Raw genomic sequence first — 19889 nt, forward strand, 5'->3', positions numbered from 1 at the left:
CATGTGTGTGTGTGTGTGTGTGTGTGTGTGCGTGTGTGTGTGTGTGTGTGCGCATCCACCTTTGACCTCCGCAGGGTGACCTTTGTGGACGTGGTGGGGAGGGAGTGGCCGTGGAGCCCAGGATCCTCCCCCCTCCTGCAGCCGCGGTGTTGGGGAGGGGGCATCTGACTTGTTAAGTGGACATCCAATCGAAGATGTTGATCAAATGCCTGCACACATATGCACGGAGCGCACGGGCACGCACACACAGACTCACACACGTGCACACACCCGACCCAGAGAGCCTTCCTTCTAATCTTCATCTCCCAGTGACACAGGCCTCCTGTCAGTCACGTGCATCCGCCCTCCGTGCAGGGAGAGGCTGAGTAATAAGTGGAACAAATAATGCACCCAGTGAGAACCCGGTGTGGGTAAAAATAATAATGACGATAAGAATAACAACAATGAAAAAAAAAATGTGTGTTTTGACTGGAAACAAATAAAGACATTAGCAATTGGCCACCGGCATGGCTTTTCTTTTTTTTCCTCCTCCGCCTGGGTTTCAATTTGTAGTGCTGCAATCCCATCTAGTGGCGAAAGAAGGAAGCACATCGGGTTTTATACTCTAGACGTGTCCGTAAAATTTAAACTGCCCTATCTACAGGAGAGCTAACTGCCATTCAGTCAGCAATGTACTCGTTACGGTATTTTTGCCATCTATGCATACAAACACTGAAATAAATACAGATTTTTTTTTTTTATGATCACTGGAAAGAATTTAAACAGATAAAAAGTTTAACCCCTAGAGCTCAGAGTGACACATCTGAGGTTACTTCAAAGAAAAAGAAAAAAAGGTTTATTCTCCGTGTTTTGAGTTCGAAAGTGCTTCCTAACGTGATATCAGGATGACAAACCCCCGCACCTCGTGCTCATAAATCATGTACGGACCTTTTAATGCAACTAAACCACCTGTTGGGTATATAATGCAAACAAGCTTCTGTGATTGATGAAGCAAATCGGTGCACTTTTATATAACGCAATCAAACATGATATTGGACTAAAGAAGATAAATTTCTTAAATCACAGCCTGCACCACAGTCTGGACATGGTCATCGCACGGAAACAGGAAATGTAAATATTGAAGTTAATATCAGATTTATAGAAAATAATTTGCTTCTTTATTCGGATAATCTGGAGTCTTGCTGTACATTTTCTCACCACTAGAGGCTACAGGAACATCTTTGCCTGATTGCACGCCAATGAGTTAGAGCAAACCTAAAATGACCTGCAATAGATCAGTAATGTAAGAATCAAGCAAGGCCTCCGATCATTGGAAAACAAGTCAGCTGATAAATGAAAACAGCTCTTTCTCAGTACTCACGCTGTCTGAAAGATGTTACACCTTTACTTACTTCTGAATGTGTGGCCATTCTTACCAGTGTAGGGTTTACCGTTGTGGATATTTGAGTTCAACTTTTTTTTGGATAATACAATATGAAAGCAGATTCAGCAGATGAAAGCAGAGATGGATGGTTTGGAGAGACGCCCTGCTGCAGTCCAACCATCACAAAGGACAGAAAATAGGAAACAGCAAGAGACACGGGACACCTCTGGAGTCACATCATGCTTTTATGACGAAAAGGAGTTCATTTACAAGACAGACAGTTTATAAAACATACATGGAAATTAAAAAAAGAACTAAGTGTTCTATAGAGAAGTACATTATTGTCTCATCTTTCCCTCTGAGACCAAGCAGCCATGGGACTGAGCCGAGCGAGGGGACCCCTGGAGGAAAGAAGCAGCGTCTGAGTCCTACATCAGTTCTAATAATTATAGCTACACTATTTACAGTTCAACAGTCATTGTCCTCTGTCAGACATGGCAAGAAGGTGACAGATTGGATGACATGATATATGGCTAATAGATCTATAATATGTACACATTTCTGTTCCTTGCATCCAAGGATCCCCGGGCATGCTAATTCAGTTTGTGGATTAAGTGGCCAGTGCAGCTGCTCCTCTGAGCCACTTCGGTGATGGATCACGTCGCAGCGTTCGGAACAACCCAACTGAACGACTCGCCCCACGGTGAGCTCTGTGTTTAAAATGGAGCGACGGGCACACATTCCTGGGTTTCACAGGTCGGGGGAGGGCTGCACCAACGAGGAACAACGAGGAACAAATAATGCATTAGCGTGCGTGCGTGTGATGGATGAGTAATAACGTGAATGTTTAACGAGCTTGGCGCCAAGTGGAGAGAGAGGGAGAGAGAGAGAGTCTGAAAAAAAGAGAAATGAAAAAAGAGACAGAGACAAGAGGGAGAGACATAGAAAGAGAGAGCGAGAAGGAGGGAGAAGAAGCAGCAAATTTTTAGACATAAAACTCAATATTCCCCATTAGACGGCTCCAAAAAAACCACAGAGCTACACCAATAAGAGCTTCCTCTGAGGAGGAGGGGAGGCAGGAAAGCACAGCATCAGCTCAGACCTGGTTTGGGGGAGGGGTTGTGTGAGGTGTGGGGGCTGGGGGTAATGGCACCGTCTCGTTCTCAGTGGAAGTAAAGCACAATGGCACAAGGTAATGTGGAAACCCAGGAATGAGTGCCAACCAGGTCCTGCCAGCGCCGCTCCTCCTGCCTGACCCCCTCAGAGGGATTGTGGGAGAGTGACAAGGTTCAAGGTGGATCGATGCCAGTATGCCATTAATAATCCCATCCCCATACAGCATTGATCAGTCCCACCGTCCTGCTTGGAATATCAATCGTTTTATCTACAGCACGCAAGCAGTGGAGGAGCAAGAAGGAGGCCCTCCTCCCGCACGCGCGCGCGTGGACGGATATGTGTAAAAGTACAATCATCACAAGTAAACAAACAACTGCTTCTCCCTGTGAGGAAGACGCGTGCGGTCCGCTTCGTCCGGTTGCTTCAGGAATGAAGAACTGGGGGAGGAGACGAGCCGCCTCCCATCCCACCACACCTCCTCTCAGCCAGTCCCATGGCCGGTGATGCCGGCACCCATAGCTCTCTGTACAAGTGTGGGTGAGAGTTTGGCAAGTACCAATCACTGTATACAAAAGGCATGCATAGATTTAAAACCTGCCAGGACCACGAGAAAGATGTGTTTTAGAGCCCCAGGTGGAAAATGAGGGGCTGCGAGTGGCCTTTTTTAATTATTATTATTTTTTAATTATCCTGTTTTATCTTTTTATCTGTTGCAGTGTGCGAAGGTGGTGTGGCTGCTCCTCTCCAGATAATTCAGACGATGCCTCCAGAGCAGCGAGGAGGTCACGCTATGGCTATTAGGGAAATAAGTACTAATCTTACAAAAAAATAAAATAAAATAACATCAGCGATGCTTAACAGTCAAACTGCTCTCTGCTCTGAGGCCCGACATTGCGTTTTAAACTCGTTTACCCCCCACAATGTACAACAGCAGTCATGCGGTCCCCTTTGTTGCTGTTACTCAGACTAGCCACAAGATGGCAGTATTGCCACATAGAAAAGGCGGGGGGCACGAGCAGGAATGTGGTCAAGGTTAAAAAGGTTGCGCTTTGTCTGTCCGAGGTGGTTTTCACTCCGAAAGACTGTTACACAGCAACTGCTTTTTTGATTCAACGTTTCGTCGACGCCAAACACGTTTTCGAGGCTGAAACTACTCAGATCGGGTATCTTTCGAAAATCAGGCTAAGCCGAGCTATCGCTCAAACAGCTGAGCTAAAATACCCCTTACTTCATCACATTAGTGCCCCACTCAGCCCTCATAATTTGACTTAAGTGTAACCCAATCACAGTGGCAGCTGTAAGTGTAGGAGATGGATTCATTCAGGGGCCAAATAGAGTCGGCGGCAAAGCCGCCGAGGCTGGAGGAACGCGCTGCTCGACAGCAAAGAAAATGCTCTCTCCGGTCAGATAGGAGGAGAATCAGCCAAAAAGGACCTGAAGCCTTCTGCCAAGGAGATATGGCAGGGAAAGAGACGAGTAAATCAGGCCTGCCTGGTGGCGTCTCAAGGTTCACATCGTTTTGGCCAGCCTCTTTAGAACGGTTCCCCTGGTGGCAGAGGTGTCCTGGCAGAGAGGATGCTGCTGCTGCTGCTGCTGCTGTGTACGGGGCATCTAGACCACTGTTTTTCAACCTTTTTTGAGCCACGGCACATTTTTCTATCATTTAAATAATCCCATGGCACACCAACAACCAAAAATATTATAAAAATGACACTTTTTATCGTAATAATGACAATATAGTCTCTTAATGTGTTTATACTCACTCAGTGTGAAGCCTGGGCCTGTTTAGAATCAGACAAAGCTGATATCCTGGGAGGAATTGAGGAAGGAAAATAGGCTTACATTTCTTTTAAAGCACAGCCACTAGACAATGGAATGTTTTTGTTTTTTTTTGGACCAATTAAGTGAATTTGGATAATTTTTCACGGCACATCTGATATTATCTCACTGTACACTAGTGCGCCGTGGCACAGTGGTTGAAAAATAGTGCTCTAGACAAACAGCCGAGCAACCCCAGGGCAGCAACGCAAGAGGCCAACCTGCTTTCTCAAGAGAGCGCAGCGGGAGATGAGTCGGGCTCGGCTCAGCTCGGCTCGGCTCGGCTCGGCTCGGCTCCTACCAGTCTGTCAGCCAGGCTCGGGCTGCAAAGCTCTCTGTACTGGCACCTTTTTAAAAATAGAAAGCTGCTTAGCAATTGTTTGGCAAAGTGTCACGGAGAACATGTCGAACAAATTCCTTAAAGCCGCTGATAATGCGAGGAGAGAATTAATCTTGGGTGTGGGATTGACTCGCACCATCTTGAACAGACACAAGTGCTCACATTTTCAAGAGCGGCCGGCTGAATTCCAGCGTGTCCCAATGGTCACAACGATGGCGTCACAATTGGCACAAAGTCATCTCCTTCTCCCCCTTTTCTACATGAACAGTGTAAGAAAACATCACCGGAGATAATTAAAGTACATACAGTACAGTGAATGGGGTTCTGTTCCATATGCAGAGAAAAAGATCCCAGAGTGGCAGTGTGCAGAGTGGGGAATGTTCCAAAAATGGTTCTTCAGAGTTGAGGAGGGCGTGAAATCGGAACCAATGTCATTGTTTGTGTTTCCTGTTTAGGGAACCTGGGTCGCCCCTTCCCTCCATTTTTTTCCTTTCCTCTGTCCATCCATCCGTCCATCCTTGCTCCGTGCTCGATGGCATCACGAGGAGCTAGAAATCATGAACACGACAACACTGACTCACCGACCACACAGTACACGTGTCTACTACCACACAACCATATTCCAGCCTAATACCGTGAACGGGGACAGCAAGGGTTTAAACAGGGAAGTAGGAAGGGAGCGAAGGGTGAGCGGGGTCGGAGAGGAAGAGGAGGGAGACAACGAGAAATGAAACACATCCTCACCTACGCCTACGTTTGTGATCGATGTTTACAAGATACCACCACTGACAATCACCACATGACATTCTCACTGTCTTCTAAACCTAGTATTCACTGAGAAGTACAGGGGACGGAGAAGCAGAGGGGTCGGCTCGGGGAGTAGGGACGTCCGTGGAGGGAACATCCTGCTCTCAACACAAAAGAATAATGGCAGTGTTTAGAAGAAACAAAAAAGAGGAGTAAAAGCAGGCCAATTTGCTCATCAATTCTCACTGGGCCTCATGAATCTTTAACGGCTGCTCACTTATTCATCCTGGCATAGAAGCCACCATTTCATCACCTGCCACAAGGGGCAATGACTTAGTTTGAAGGATTTGTTCTGCAAAAGTTTGTTTGTGTCATTCTGTCTCCAGCCTGAGGCAGAAGTAGGTCTACGTCCTAAATCTGTCTTTTAGCACAGTCAGAATTATGGCGTCAAAGGTCAGTGTGTCTTCAATAGAAACCGCTGTTTTCCTGCTAGTTACTTAAAAAATGATTTGTAATACATAGTTAAATTTGCTAAATGCTAGGTGTTCCAAATTGCATACCCCCATAGTAAAAATACTTTCAGTGCATAACATTGACTAGTTTCCAAACATGCAGTGTGGTCACAATGATAAAAAAAAAATAAAAAATGGGGCGTTAAGAAATCACAGCCTCAACTAATGCTGACTGGCGGTGAAAAGGCAGGAGGACGCTAGCTAACAGTAGCCTTGGCTAGCTAGCTAACACGCTCCGAGCTACAGGCACATGGTAATCAGGCATTAACTGTGTGGTGATCATTAATTTTCTGTTCATTAAATTCTGACTTTTTGGCTTTACCATTTTCACTCATTACTAGTCGATTTTTAAATAGAAAAAGAAAACAACCGAAGAAGAGATGGATGGAAAAGTATCAATTCAAGGTTTGTGTGCCACACAGCAAGTGTACTGCACTGATGTACACCAATGAAAGTATGCAATTTAGGACACAACTTCTGTTTAAACAACTAACTTATAAATCCAGCCTACACATTTTTTAAAGACAAAACAGTGTAGGAGGAAGAAATATCTAATTTCACATCTAATTTGCAACACCGAGCGGTGAACTACTGCCTTAGAAAACAACGAAAATCTCAAGTCTGTACAAAAATACTAATTTCTAGCGTTTCAAAGATGCAAATGATAGATGGGAATGTTCTCGGGCGTTGAGAACAGAACGTTCTCACACAGCGGACAAGGAACAAGGAAAGCAAATAAAACGGCAAATAGCAACAGAGTTCACGAAGGAACAGCAACTCAGGAAATTATATCTAAAAAAAACGAGGACAAACAAGAAGCAACAGAACACTTTAACGGAAGTTTGTGGTTTTAGCTCCCTTTTTTTTTTTTTTTTTAGTAAAAAAACAAAACAAAACAAAACAACCCACAGTACTACTCTCCACTACACAATGCACATGGCGTGGGTAGGGCTAACACGACTTCATTTACATTTGAATCCTCGGTCTCCAGCCAGGAACCCCTCCCTTCAAGGAGGACCCAGTGAGGGTGTGTGGGGGGTGGGGGGTGAGGAGAGTGGGAGGAGTGGGGGGGGATGCACTGGGCTAGGGGGGCAGAGACATTCGCACACCCGGCCGGTCTCAGAAGGAGAGAGAGAGAGGGCGGTCAGCAACACGGTGCAGCAACTCCACTTGTTTGAATCCGTCCTCCATAAAAACATAAAGAAAAAATAAATACAAGCGTCCCTTCCTGTGGCTTTGCTAGTGTGTGCGTGATGTGGAAAATGCGTCTCATTGCGAAACGTTTGTGACCGCCATGACAACTTGTCAAAATAAGACCATTGTGAAGCAACTAAATGGAAGTTTGAAAGGCTTTTCTTCTCCGAATCTACTGTTTACTCTGCGAAACGATTCAAGGATTCAAGGTAGCCTATTGTCAATACTACAATATAAGTAAACATATACAGAGCATTGAAACTTTGAAACAAAAAGCATTACTAAATGGTTTTAACTATTATTTTTTTTTAAATGTGTTTGTGCGTGCCGCTACATGTGTACATGTGTGTGACCGCTGCAGTGTTGTTGCACCGTGTCCTCCGTCCCTCCCTCTGAGGGTGACCCAGCACACCAGGCTGCTCCCCCCGGGCAGCGGTGGCGAGGCTGGGCGTCCGTCAGCACAGCAGAGGATGGAGATGGCTGCTCAAGAGCATGAGTGGGGCTTCAGGTGTAGAAGAAAAGAAAAGAAAAGGAGGCGGTCGGACACGACTCCTCTCTGTCCTTTTTTTCTCCTCTTTCCCCAGAAGCCTCCACCCTCAGCTCCCCTCCCTCTCCTGTGTTGCTGGTTGTTGTTGTGCCAGCTGTGGCGGCCCGCCTCCGCCGGGCTTGACTTCCTAACCAAACCCCTCGGAGTGCGGGCTGCCACAGCGGCCGCTGGCCGGTGTGCTCGTCCCAAACTCACACAGCTAACGTTGTTGTTGTCGTTGTGGGATCTCACAAAGAAGTAAAAGGCCAGATGGGGCGCTGATGAGCAGAGCTGCAGAATTTTATGGGAGTGAGCCGAATCCATGGCACTGCTATCAGACCACGTGGTGAATTGTTGGCACATTGAAACAAATGGCGTGTGATCATGCGATGAAGTGCTTTTGTTGACCCGACAGAGCTCTTCAGCTGTGGGCAGAACAGATGGTGGTTGTCTGTACGAAACAGGTTCAAACAGTTCCTTTATTCAGAGGTGTGGACTTACAACTTAACCCTTGTTACGTCTGCATGCATTTATGTTTAAGTAAAAGTAAGAAAGCCAGGTCTCCTGTTACAGGAAGGCTGGCAAAATCACACAGAAGCTAAATTTAAACTTAATATATATATTTTAATTTGCAGTCATCCAACCACAGGCTGAACAACCATTATGCCACTAATTGATTAACCAAGACTTGTGTTTTTCCAACATCACCTACATCTTCTACGTTTCCTTCTGGTCTTCCAGCCACAAGCTGAAAGAAACCAGAGGGCCACAGAGAGAGTGGGGTCAATTTCAAAACCAAATCAAACCGTGGCTCTACTTTTTAGTGTTGGGAGCAATTTTCTTTTTTTTCTCGTGCGGAGCCACGGATGGGATCTTATGTCATGCTTTTCATGCTTCTTTGCGAGTCGGCGGCTGTGTGCGTTTGTGTGCGTCAGACACGTTTTTGGGACGTGCTCATGCCTCCCCCGAGGGACCCCTGGCTGCGTTGTTTCATATCATCTTCATGTTAAACTTCCTGGTCCCTCCCGAGGAGCTGCCGGTGGCGGGCTCGGATTTCCGGAACGAGTACTCCACTGTGAAGTTGTTCTTGCGTTGGCCGCGCCCTCGGCTCCACACGAACAACAGCAGGAAACAGAAGAGGACCACCCCCAGGAAGGTGATGCAACCCATCGCCGTGGAGACCAGGATGGTGGTCAGGTCCAAGGTGAACTTGAGGAAAACGCGCGTGCTGTTCATGTTGGTGTCGTTGAAAAAGTCGCCGCCGTACAGTGAGCGGTTGAGGAAGAAGGCGGAGGCGGCGTCCAGCGGCTGACCGCGCACGGTGAGCGTGGCAAAGTAGGTGTCGTTACCTCCGGCGTTGCTGGCGATGCAGATGTACGTCCCGCTGTCCGTGAGCTGAGCGTAGCGGATCTCTAGCGTGCCGCTCGGCAGGACGGTGACGCGGCCCGAACTCTTGGCGGTGATCCGCCGGCGCTGTGGGGAAATCCAGACGATGGCGGGGACGGGGTCTCCTTCGGCTCGGCACAGAAAACTCACGGCTTGACCCTCGTGAGCGACGACCTGAGGGAGGTCAAAGGGAAAAGATTGAGAAGGACTAAATGGGCCAAAACACGCACAACAACATCTGCCAGTAGACGTCCCTGCTGGAAAATCCCAAACATTGGCTAATTAATCATGCCTTCATCCTTCCATCCCTCCATCCATCAATTTCTATCCTCGTTCATCCTGTGCCAAGGGTCACAGAGCTGCTGGATTTTATACCAGCTGTCATAGCGTAATGTTACATACACAAACCACCTTTTCCACTCACGCCTACGGGCAGTACAGAAATGCCAATTAGGCTTCGTTTAGATTTTTGGAGGAAGGCAGAGTGCCTGGAAAGAACTCACATAGACTCAGGGAGAACATGCAAAACTCAACACAGAAAGGCCAACCAATGCTGAATCGAACTCACAACCTTCTTGCTGCGAGGCGACAGTTGTCGCTTGGCTTATTAATCAAAACAGTGTAAAAGGTTGCGGGTTTGATCCTGGGGGGCTTTCTGTGTGGAGTTTGCATGTTCTCCCTGTGTCTGTGTGGGTTCTCTCTGTGACTTCCTCCCACAGTTCTGAAACATTTGGGAATGCTAAATTGACTGTAGGTGTGAGTGTGAATGATAAGTTGTTATTCTTTGTTTGTCTTTCTATGTGTCGCTGCAATAAATGGGTGACTTGTCCCGGGTGTGACCCTGTCTTCGCCCCATGACAGCTGGGACAGGCTCCAGCAGACCCCTGCAACCCTGAGTGCAGGAGGAAGCCAGTATAAAAGATAGTGTAAAATTGTGTTTTTCTATCGGCATAAAACTATTCAGGACTGGAGTATATCTAGAACCAACTTATAGATATAGACCTACCTGCTGCAGCTTACGATTGCGGATCTTAGGCTTCTGGCACGTGAAGTGATCGAAGAGTGCAGAGTCGCTGAAGGCGCTGAGGCTGACCCCTTGCACCTCCACCGGCCCTGCACACACCGGCACCCTGCCGTCAAAGTTGAGGGTCTTGCGTCGCTGCAGGATCCACAACAGACGGCAGTCGCACATGAGAGGGTTTCCATCCACTCTGACGGTCTCCAGGCTGTTGACCGAGTGGAAGGAGCCCTCCTCTAGAGTCTGCAGGTCGTTAGAAGAGAAGTTGAGCACCCGGATCTGCCTGAGGCCTCCGAGGGCGTGGTGCTCCACCGTCATCAAACCTGTGTTGACCATGATGAGCTCCTTCAGGCGCAGCAGGTCTTTGAAGGCCCAGGGCTCCAGCGTGGTGATGGGATTGTAGGACAGGTTGAGGTGGGTGAGATGCACCAGGTTCTTGAAAGAAGAAGAAGGGACCGACGTGATGTTGGTGTTGGTGATGGAGAGCCAATGGAGGTCCAACCCCTGGAAGCTGAGAGGGGAGATATACTCCAGGTACGGCCAGTGGTCGATGTCCAGGCCCCGCAGGTTGGAGAGCTTGCGGAAGTTCTGGTCCTCCAAGGCGATGATGCTGAGGTGACGCAGGTGGAGGGTGACCAGGCTGCGGAGGTATGACAGCGTCTGGCCAGCGATGGACGTCAGGTTGCAGCGCTCTATTGTGAGATCTTCCAGGCCCAGCAGCCCTGAGAACGCCTGAGGGCCAAACAGACTGAAGCTCAACCGCAGAACATAAACATCCTAGAAGCTTGTGTGGTAGGTGCAGCATGACGGGATTCTGATGGAGTGAAAATCTCAATAAAACATATGACAGGTTCCCTCGTATTACAAGTGAAGCTCTGAAACAAGCCTGGGTACATAAAAAGTTGAGCTCCCAAGATTATCAACAATCAGTACTTCCAGTACTTCAACTGCATCAATGACATTAGTGTTATGATGTAATTTCAATAAGTTAAGGGGTCGGACCCGTTGCTGGAGTGACTCACCTTGTGCGATATATAAACCAGGTCGTTGTCTCCCACCTCCAAGTGCTTCAGACTCCTCAGGTCCTGGAAGGTGTAGTCCAGCAGAATCACAATCTTATTCTCGCTCAGGTCCAGGCTGGTCAGGTTGCCCAGCTTGGCGAAGGCTCCCATGGGCACCAGCTTCAGCTGGTTCCCTCTTAGCTTGAGCACTTTGAGATTGTGGAGGGTGGCGAAGGCATTGGGCTCCAGCGTGGTGATGAGGTTCTCGCTGAGGTCCACCTCTTCCAGCCGCGGGTATGGCGCCAGGTCACCTGCCTGCACCCAGCGCAGGCGGTTCTTGCTGAGGTCCAGGACTTTGGTCTCGGTGGGGATGCCTTCCGGGATGTTGGCCAGCCGCCGCCGCTGGCACGACACCGACCTGAGCTGAGCCGAGCACTCGCACCGCGGCGGACAGGCCCGGCCGTCCGTCAGGAAGAGCGTGGCGAGAAGAGACGCCACCAGGACCCATCGCCACAGCCTCGGCCACGGCACGAAGGCACGCCGTCCGAGGCCAGGAGAGCCAATCATGGCCCTGGTCCTCTGACTCCTCGCCTGCAGGCAGGGTCAGCGCACCACACGCCTGCAAGGAGACACAGATGGTCGACAGGAGTGAGGCAGACTCAAAAAGCGTGGGCGGTTGGGCCGGAGAGGGCGAGGGGGGGCATGAAAAAGATATGAGAAGAATGAATGAAGACATGATACTAAAGATTTACAATCCTTCATCTCCCAAGCTCATAAAAATTACATCTTCGCTGCTGTAAATTATCCATGCTTCCTGCAGCTTAAGTGCAGAGATCTAAGGGGGATTCAGACATCGTGGCAAGGCTCCGAATTAGGACCCTGTCGCGCTTACTTAACAGTGGTGCATTTTCACGCCTAATATTCAAGTGGATTTGTCCTTTGACTTCTCCGTCAGTGGTTTCACTGGGTGAGCCGGCCGACAGAAGCTTCCTCGCTACGACACAACGCCCGCGCACGCAAGGCCTTTGCCGCGCTGATACCGTCTGCTCCACTTTGACAACAAATGAATTTATTATCAGCCGATGGTCACGCGATGCCCTCCAGCCACACACGCCTGGGTTTCTGGATCGCGGTGTGCCGACGAGTCGTGTTGCTCGTTTGATCAATTCTGTGCCGTTATGTGCGCGTAGGATGAGCCACTTTTGCCAAATGAGCCTGGACAGAAATTAAAATCTTTTGCTCTCAGCCTCCTCTTTCACAAGCACGGGATGAATCACTTGCGCTTGAACATTTCTTGGGGCAAACCGTCAACTCTCCCACTCACTGATTTCAGCTCGGAGGCAGCCAAAGAGCACCTGGCATTAGGTCTTCCAGTCAGAGTCCATTTGATAAGGAGGAAGCTGCAGAAATGCTTGAGCGGCTGAGGCATTCATAATAAGTGTGTAGATTTATTTATTTTTTGCTCTAATGCTTTACAAGCTCAGCAGACAGCCTCAAATGTTAACTAGACAATTTGGCCAGTTGTCAGTGCCTTTCAGATCAACGGATAATGAGAGAGAATCTTAGCGGCAGGCCAGGGAGTGTTTTGTATATATGCATTGCTGGCAGATGAAGGAGGAAAGAGCCAAACAGATTAATAATATATGGTTTGGTTTGTGCTGTTGCAGGAAATGTGGTGAGGGCGAGTCACACAATCAAAAGCAGCCAGTTTCTCTCCTCTTCCTCCTCCTCCTGGCCGCTGCCTTCCCAGCGAGACGAGTTTTGGAAAGCAGCCGTGCGAACTTCTAATCGCGTCTGACTGTTTTGATGCTTTGGCTTCAGCGGGATCAGGCAAGATGAAGAAGCAGGGATCCAAGTTAATTTCAAATGATGGCGCACAAGGTCTGCGCACAAACGCGCACTCACGCACGCACACACACACACACACACACACACACACACACACACACACACACACACATTTTCGGGCATGAGATCAAAGTGGCACAATGCGCAGTGCAACCTCTCCACCCGCCCCAGAGACTGTGTCTCATCCGCTGAGCCTCGGGCTGGAGAAGTCCTAAAACTTTTGACAGGTCTGGAAAACACTGTGTTTACAGATCTCATATCTTAAAGGGCCTGCTTGAAATCTGGCACAGTGTTTTCCTTTCGCTCGGAGACAAATGGCAGACGCCGAGAGGAAGCTGCTCAGACTGCCGCACAAACTGACCCAGTTCTTGTTGCATGTACTCGGCGTTGCGCCGCCAGTCAGCAGCCGGCAACCGGCGCCGACTTCCTGCGACCGCGGCCGCCACGGAGCGGCACACCTAAGCGTCCCTGCTGAGTAGAGCCCAGGAGAGGCCTCTGAGAAACAGACCGGAGCGTACAGATGTTCTGTTCAAACAAGCTATTTATAGGACAAATCAAAGCAAATTAGCATCACCGTTCTCGCTCCAGTGGGATTACTTTAAGGGCAGTGACATGATGATATTTTTCTCATAGAGAAACTTTATTTAATGGGAAACAAAAATCTGTGTCAGTATGGTGGAAATCAGTCAAACCTTCCATAAAGAATGAAATACCTAAATATTCCAAATCATTTTTGAAGAATTTCAAAATTTTAAAAAATTCTTCTGCTGGTTATTTTTAATCACCTCTCTGACTTTTCTCCTGACATTCTAAAAAAAACAAACCAAAACCAGCAGTGATGCAATTTCCACTGTTGGAGAAGAAACTCTTTGTGTCTGTGGCCTTTCAGTGAGAACTAAAACCTTCAGAGTGTCCTGTCAAAAAATATTTGGTAATATTTTTTTCTTTGTAATTTTGTTGTAAATTCATGTCAAGGCCAGTGTGAAGAGTTAAGATATAAAAAACTGTACTCAGGGAAAAAGTTGCCCTTGGTTGTGTGATACTGTATACTGCAAATGTGTACTGTGTGTGTGTGTGTGTGCGTGTGTGTCAGAAAGGACATCCGTCTCGCTCTTATGCAGTCTGATAGATGTAACCTGTCTCCCGTCTCGCCGTCCCCAGGGACTCATCTTCTGGGCCGCGGCATGAATCGATGAACTGACATCACGGAGGAAGACAAGGTGCTCGCTGGTGGACTCAAGGACAAGACGAACACGCACTCTCAAGCCAGACATAGACACACACTCACACCTGTGTGCCTCCGCTGGGTTCACGCTCGGGGCAAACAGATGAGAGTGTTTCTGTTACTTCAACAGCAGGTGTTCTTCTTTCCACCTCTTCTTCCACCAGCTTTAACACTGAGGAGAAATGGGGACACTTTCTAAAGCAGTCTTAACGTACCTGAACGGATGGCACACATGAAATCACATGGTCCATAAATCCACGGCGTGGTACCAGAATTTAATGTTTGCCAGATGTTAACGCTGCAGCAGTGGCAAATAGCACACAAGCCTCCAGACGGCCAGCGGAGGCAGATCCTGCCCCTGGCCAGCTGTCCGGGGGAGAGACAAGGAAAGAATGGGATGGTAATCAGACCAGACAGCTAAAAATAACCAACTTTTAAAGTCTGACCTAATGAGCAGATGTTGCCCTACCACACATACGCGCATCGTGCGGGCGTCACACTGGATGACCGCAGCCAGATGCTTCAAACACACAGGTTTTGGGAGCGAGTCAAAATGAGAAACTTGTGCTGCCAAATAAGACATTGCAATCTAAACGACTGAGAATGAAGCAGCGGCAGCAGTGGTGGCGGCTGGCGTACGTCTGTGTGTCTGAACGTAAATAGGTCACCCATGTTGACTGGTTGCCTTTATAAGCTCTTATATTTGGCCAGCAGAGCGTGGATCTCTACAGCGCCGGGTTCCCTCCGTCTTAAGCTTTGTCTAGCTTGTTTGCTTTTTCTTTCTCTCTCTCGCACACACACACACACACACACACACACACACACATGCACACACACACACACACACACACACACACACACACACACACACACACACACACACACACACACACATGCACGCACGCACAGTCAAACCTCTTGAGACACACTTTTACATCCCTGAACTAGGCACAGTGGAAGGGGTCAGCAGGATATCAGAGAGAGCATTCAACATCTTTATCATTGCAAACAAAGCGAGGTCCATCTTGGGTTGACGTCAGGAAAATGTGTATGCTCTGTCGTTAAATAGCTAAAGCTCCAACGCTAAATCTGAGCTTAGTCACTTGATTTTAAGCCAGTGTGAGGTAAAGCTTTAGCAGCTGCAGTGACAGGGTGACGAGGAGGCGAGTATACGTCAGCGAGGACAACTGTGACTCAGAGCAAATATTTCATTATTTTTTTTGAGTTGTGGAAATCCCAAGTTTGGCCACCGTAATCTGCAAGAAATGTGACTTTGTTTGAGTCAAATCCAGTTTAATTGTGTCTCATGTGGGCCCCGCGCAAAAAGAATATCAAACACCCAAATTCAGACTGGCAACACAAACAAAGAAAGACTGCCATCAAAACATAATTAAAGGCAACAAAACAGGGAGAGGAAGAGGAGGCGAAAACGCCAGAAGTGGGAACACAAATAAAAAACTGGAGCAGGATGAAAACTTCATCACAAAAACATCGCTGGTGCTCACAAAGCCCTTGTGTACAACACGGCCATCAAAGTGTGACAGATGATAAATGTGCAAAACTACAGTCACTAACAAACGCCTTCAGAGGAGAATCACTGGGCTGCGCTGTGGAGTGAGTTTGCAGGTTTGCACACGAGGTGCGACGCTGCCTCACTGTAGCTGCGCTCGCTAAGAAGGCTGACTCACTTGAGGCAGTGGGCGTGAACTGATCGACAATGACATGCAGCCTTGTTTGACCTTTACATGATTAGAGAACCTAAAAAAACAAAACACAATGCCTTTAAAGGTCTCACAGTATGTATTGTTCACTAAACCAGCGTTCCCTCACAATGCCGTCTGTTAAAAGTGCCCCCTTCACGACTGTTGTTGGCACCACTTTTGAGAAACCGTGTGAATTAGGGAAACTGTTAGGACTCACACACTCAACCACCCAAAAGACCCATGTATATCACTAGTGATGAAGTAGAATGTAAAATAATAAATAAATAAATAGGCATGTAGAAATGCCATACTATTACTACAATATTTGAAGTGATTTCTTTGTGATGTCACAAAGGGCACCGATACCTCTTCAAAGTGAGCAACTCCCCCACAAGTCAGGTGTCTGTTCTGTGCTTGTTTGTCCACTTGATAATCCTCCACACAAAACCTTGTTGTTGTTTTTGTCAAATAAGTTTCCTGTTCCTCTTTTTTTTCCTCCTCAATTCCAACAGATTCAAAATCATAGTTTTTTTTTTAACATCTGGCAGAAGCTCGTGTCAGGTTCTTCCTGTGTAGCAGGCGACTGGCGATGTTGACGAGATGAGGAAGCAAGGCAACATATGTTGCCCCTATCTGTCAGCCTCAGTCATGGTGATGACAGAAGCACACAGAGACACACAGACACACACACAGAGCAAAACAAACAGACACTTCATCACTCCGCTGCTGATGACTGTCTGCTTCTGCAGCGGATGCTTCACCAAAAAAACAAGAGCTGATTCCTGACTCACGCTGCCTCCTACTGTACTCTCCATGCTGCTACCCGTTGATCCTTAAAATACTTCACAGGCCCTCGTGAGTTCTCCGAGCTCAAACGCGTCTGCGTTCTCTTCCTGAGCAGCAGCAGCAGCAGCAGCAGCAGTAGCAGCAGCAGCAGACAGACAGACGCCACCAGTGCGGAGAGTTACTTCACAAATGAGTGTGCAGGCCCAGAAGCTCCAGCCTCAGATCTCCAACTCCTATCAAAGGGAATCCAGCTGAACAGCGCCAGAGGAGGCTCGGTGCGCGGAGAACAACGGCTGACAGCCACAGGAAGTGCGCAGCAAATGGGGAGCACAAACAAGGTACAATAAACCAGAGACTGGAGAGGGAGAAAAATCTGGTTCATTAAAAAAAAAATTAAAAAAATGGCTGGTTCATTAAGCGGGAGAAAATCTCCTGCAGCCCTTTAATAACTTCAAAACAAACAACGCATGGCCAAAAAAGTTAGCCACGCAAGCACACACACACACACACACACACACACACACACACACGCACACGCACACACACACACACACACACACACAATAAATGTCGCAGCACTCAGACAGGAGCTGTCTGTGCTGGTGTGTGGGCTGGAGATAGACAACGTTAAATGGATTAGATGGGGGAAAAGCTGAAAAGGTCATTTCATTGGAGTGTATGTGTTTGTGTGAGTGTGTGTGTGTGTTTGTGTGTGTGTGTGAGAGAGAGAGAGAGAGAGAGAGAGAGAGAGAGAGAGAGAGAGAGAGAGAGAGAGAGAGAGAGAGAGAGAGGTTTTCACTTTAAACTTTCCCAACACTTATACCTCAGCGAGGGGCCTGACTTACACTAAAGCGTCAAACAAAAGCACATTACAGTAATCAAACTCAGTTTCCTTAATGTCTGTCATCCTCCTGAACATTTTGAGAATTTTCCAAACCAGACTTTCCAAGTGAGATACTATAATTATTAAATCATTTTCACATACAAATACATTAATGTAAATATAAAAAAATCAAAAGCAAGTTTAAAATGTGTTGTTTTAGCCATTTTAGACCGTAGAGTTCTTCCTTGCTTGATTCTGCATTGACTCTTGGCTGGTTTTGTTGTGCTCATCTCTGTTCTCTTCATGACAAACATCAATTAAGTGCTTGTGTGTAGGCATGTTTGAGCCATCTGTATGTGATTTTTTTTGTTTTGTTTTACTGTTTATCATTTTTCTCTCTGCTCAAACCTTGCAAAAAACCCCACTGGAAACGCAGTCAATTCTGCTGTAAATTAACCCGAATAACTGATAATTGTGAAAAAAAAAGAGAATGGAGTTGAAAGGCATTTTTTTTTTCTTTTTTTCAGATGAAGTACCAAATCTTTCTGGCTGGGCTCAGATTTCACAGAATTTAAACATCCAAGAGGAACCCCTAGTGTGAATGACCTAAATATTCCACTGCCGCTCTTTCTCAGATGCATGTTTTGGGCTAGTTCCGTTCATTTTTAAAAGCTGATGCTTTAAACTACGCACATAGCGTGTTTGGAAAACAGACAGAAACCTGAGGCCATCCAAACTGCACACCATGACTGAGTTTGTAAACTGGATGATAACCAGAGCTGAATGTCATACATTAGTAACCCAAAAGGGAACTAAAACCTCACGTTTATCCACTCACCACTTCAACGCAGGCGAAGCTGGCGTCATTTTCTACTCCATGGAGCCGTCCCGAGGTCCCACGCACTGGACGCCTACAGCAGCAACAAACATGCCTCCATACTGCCCATGTAGTGTCATCCAAGTGACCATGTTTACTGCCCCAGTATCTGCTGCAGCCTCCTACCCAGGAGCGGTGTTCATGTGGGCGCCCGTGAGAATGCAACACAGCTGCTTGCGTTTACATGTTCTTGGAAGTTGCTGTATATAGGCTCCCTGTGAGAGGGAGAGAGCGCGAGACGGAGTGTTAAGTTATTTCCAACGCGGCAATCTATAGGAAAATGTCGGAGGGCTTTGGCACAGACGAGGAGTTCTGCAGACGTCTCTTGCTGCCATGTGCAATGGGTGAAACCTCAGCTTTGAGTTTTCCCATTAAAATCACAGTAATTACTCCATGTCAGACTTTATTTTGGAATTGAAACCAATGCAACAGAACACATAAACTTGAAAGTGAGAGTATTTCTCTTAAAATGGCCTTTTACAAGTACAGTCGGACACTGATAAAATTGATGTATATTTCTATTGTTAAGTCAATGCTCAGCGGAGGGATGTACTACAATCTATAGACATTCTTTCTCTTCGTCTCCCTCTCTTCCGGTCTTTGTTTCCTCCTTTTTGTCTGCGGCTTTTAATCTGACAGCTGGAGACGTTGTGACAGTCGTGATAAATATGCACCCAGGGACGATGTGGGATTAAAGGGGGAACAAAACAACATTGCAGCATCCAGTGAATCACTTCAAACATTGTTTGTTCTATTCAGAAGTAGAACATCCATCTTTGAATTCATCTAAAACCCTGCGTCCCATGTGTTCCCGCTCTGTCAGTCTGCTGTGACTGACCCCCAAAGAACAAGCAAAGCCAGACACAAAGCATTATATTGGAGAGAAAAGATACTGAGCTTGACATAAAGATTTTTTTCTTCAGAACGAGCTGCAATACCATAACCCCACACCAATGTTTTGTAAGTCATGTGTTCACCACGTACATCATTCAAAAAACTTAATTCATCATAACAACCCAATGATGCCAGAGAAAATCATAGGATCAAACTGGGAGATTGGAAATGCAAGACTGAGCTGTGTCCAGAACAACAACACTACACACAGAAAAAGCTTATTTTTAGACATTCAACCCCCCAAAAATCCATGAAGAATATGTGGAGTGAGCTTGTATGTTAAGCGAAGATAGTATTTATAATAATAATAATAATAATAATAATAATAATAATAATAATAATAATAATAATAATAATGATAATAATAATAATGATGATGATAATAATATTCTTCTTCTTCTTCTTCTTCTTCTTCTTATTATTATTATTATTATTATTATTATTATTATTATTATTATTATTATTATTGTTGTTGTTGTTGTTCATGATTATGTCATGACACAATATGTTATCACAGTGGTCCAAAGACATGTTGTCAGGTCAGTTGAGAACTCTAAATTGTCTGTAGGTGTGAGTTTGTCTCTCCATGCGGCCCTGTAATGAAGTGGCAAATTGTCCAGGGTGTAACAACAACTTCACACCAAGAAGTCGTGCTCCAGCAGGCCCACCACACGAGCGCACGAGCAGAGGTGATAAAAAAAAAATAGAAGGA

General features: G+C 46.8%; 1 protein-coding gene across 3 annotated transcripts in view; it reads right to left on the reverse strand.

Moving 5' to 3' along the window:
* Nucleotides 1-1590: 1590 nt before the first annotated feature.
* The window catches only part of lingo3b (leucine rich repeat and Ig domain containing 3b), a 33035-nt gene continuing 14736 nt past the window's right edge, over nucleotides 1591-19889 (reverse strand). Inside the window, exons 2-5 of one of the 3 annotated variants that reach the window (XR_012926238.1) lie at nucleotides 11043-11640; nucleotides 10009-10752; nucleotides 4800-9176; nucleotides 1591-4644 (exon numbers count right to left, since the gene is read on the reverse strand). Coding sequence is in view for 1 of the 3 variants with exons in the window: in XM_076021165.1 (XP_075877280.1) it covers nucleotides 8607-9176; nucleotides 10009-10752; nucleotides 11043-11588 (1860 nt within the window). In the remaining 2 variants the exon portion in view is untranslated. Of the gene's footprint in view, nucleotides 9177-10008; nucleotides 10753-11042; nucleotides 11641-19889 lie in introns of all 3 variants that reach the window. The other 2 variants (XR_012926237.1, XM_076021165.1) reach the window with 2 other exon arrangements.

Source organism: Nelusetta ayraudi, unplaced genomic scaffold (genome assembly GCF_046127955.1).
Source record: "Nelusetta ayraudi isolate G7.1 ecotype Tasmania unplaced genomic scaffold, CSIRO-AGI_Nayr_v1 ptg000011l, whole genome shotgun sequence".
Lineage (NCBI taxonomy): Eukaryota > Metazoa > Chordata > Actinopteri > Tetraodontiformes > Monacanthidae > Nelusetta > Nelusetta ayraudi.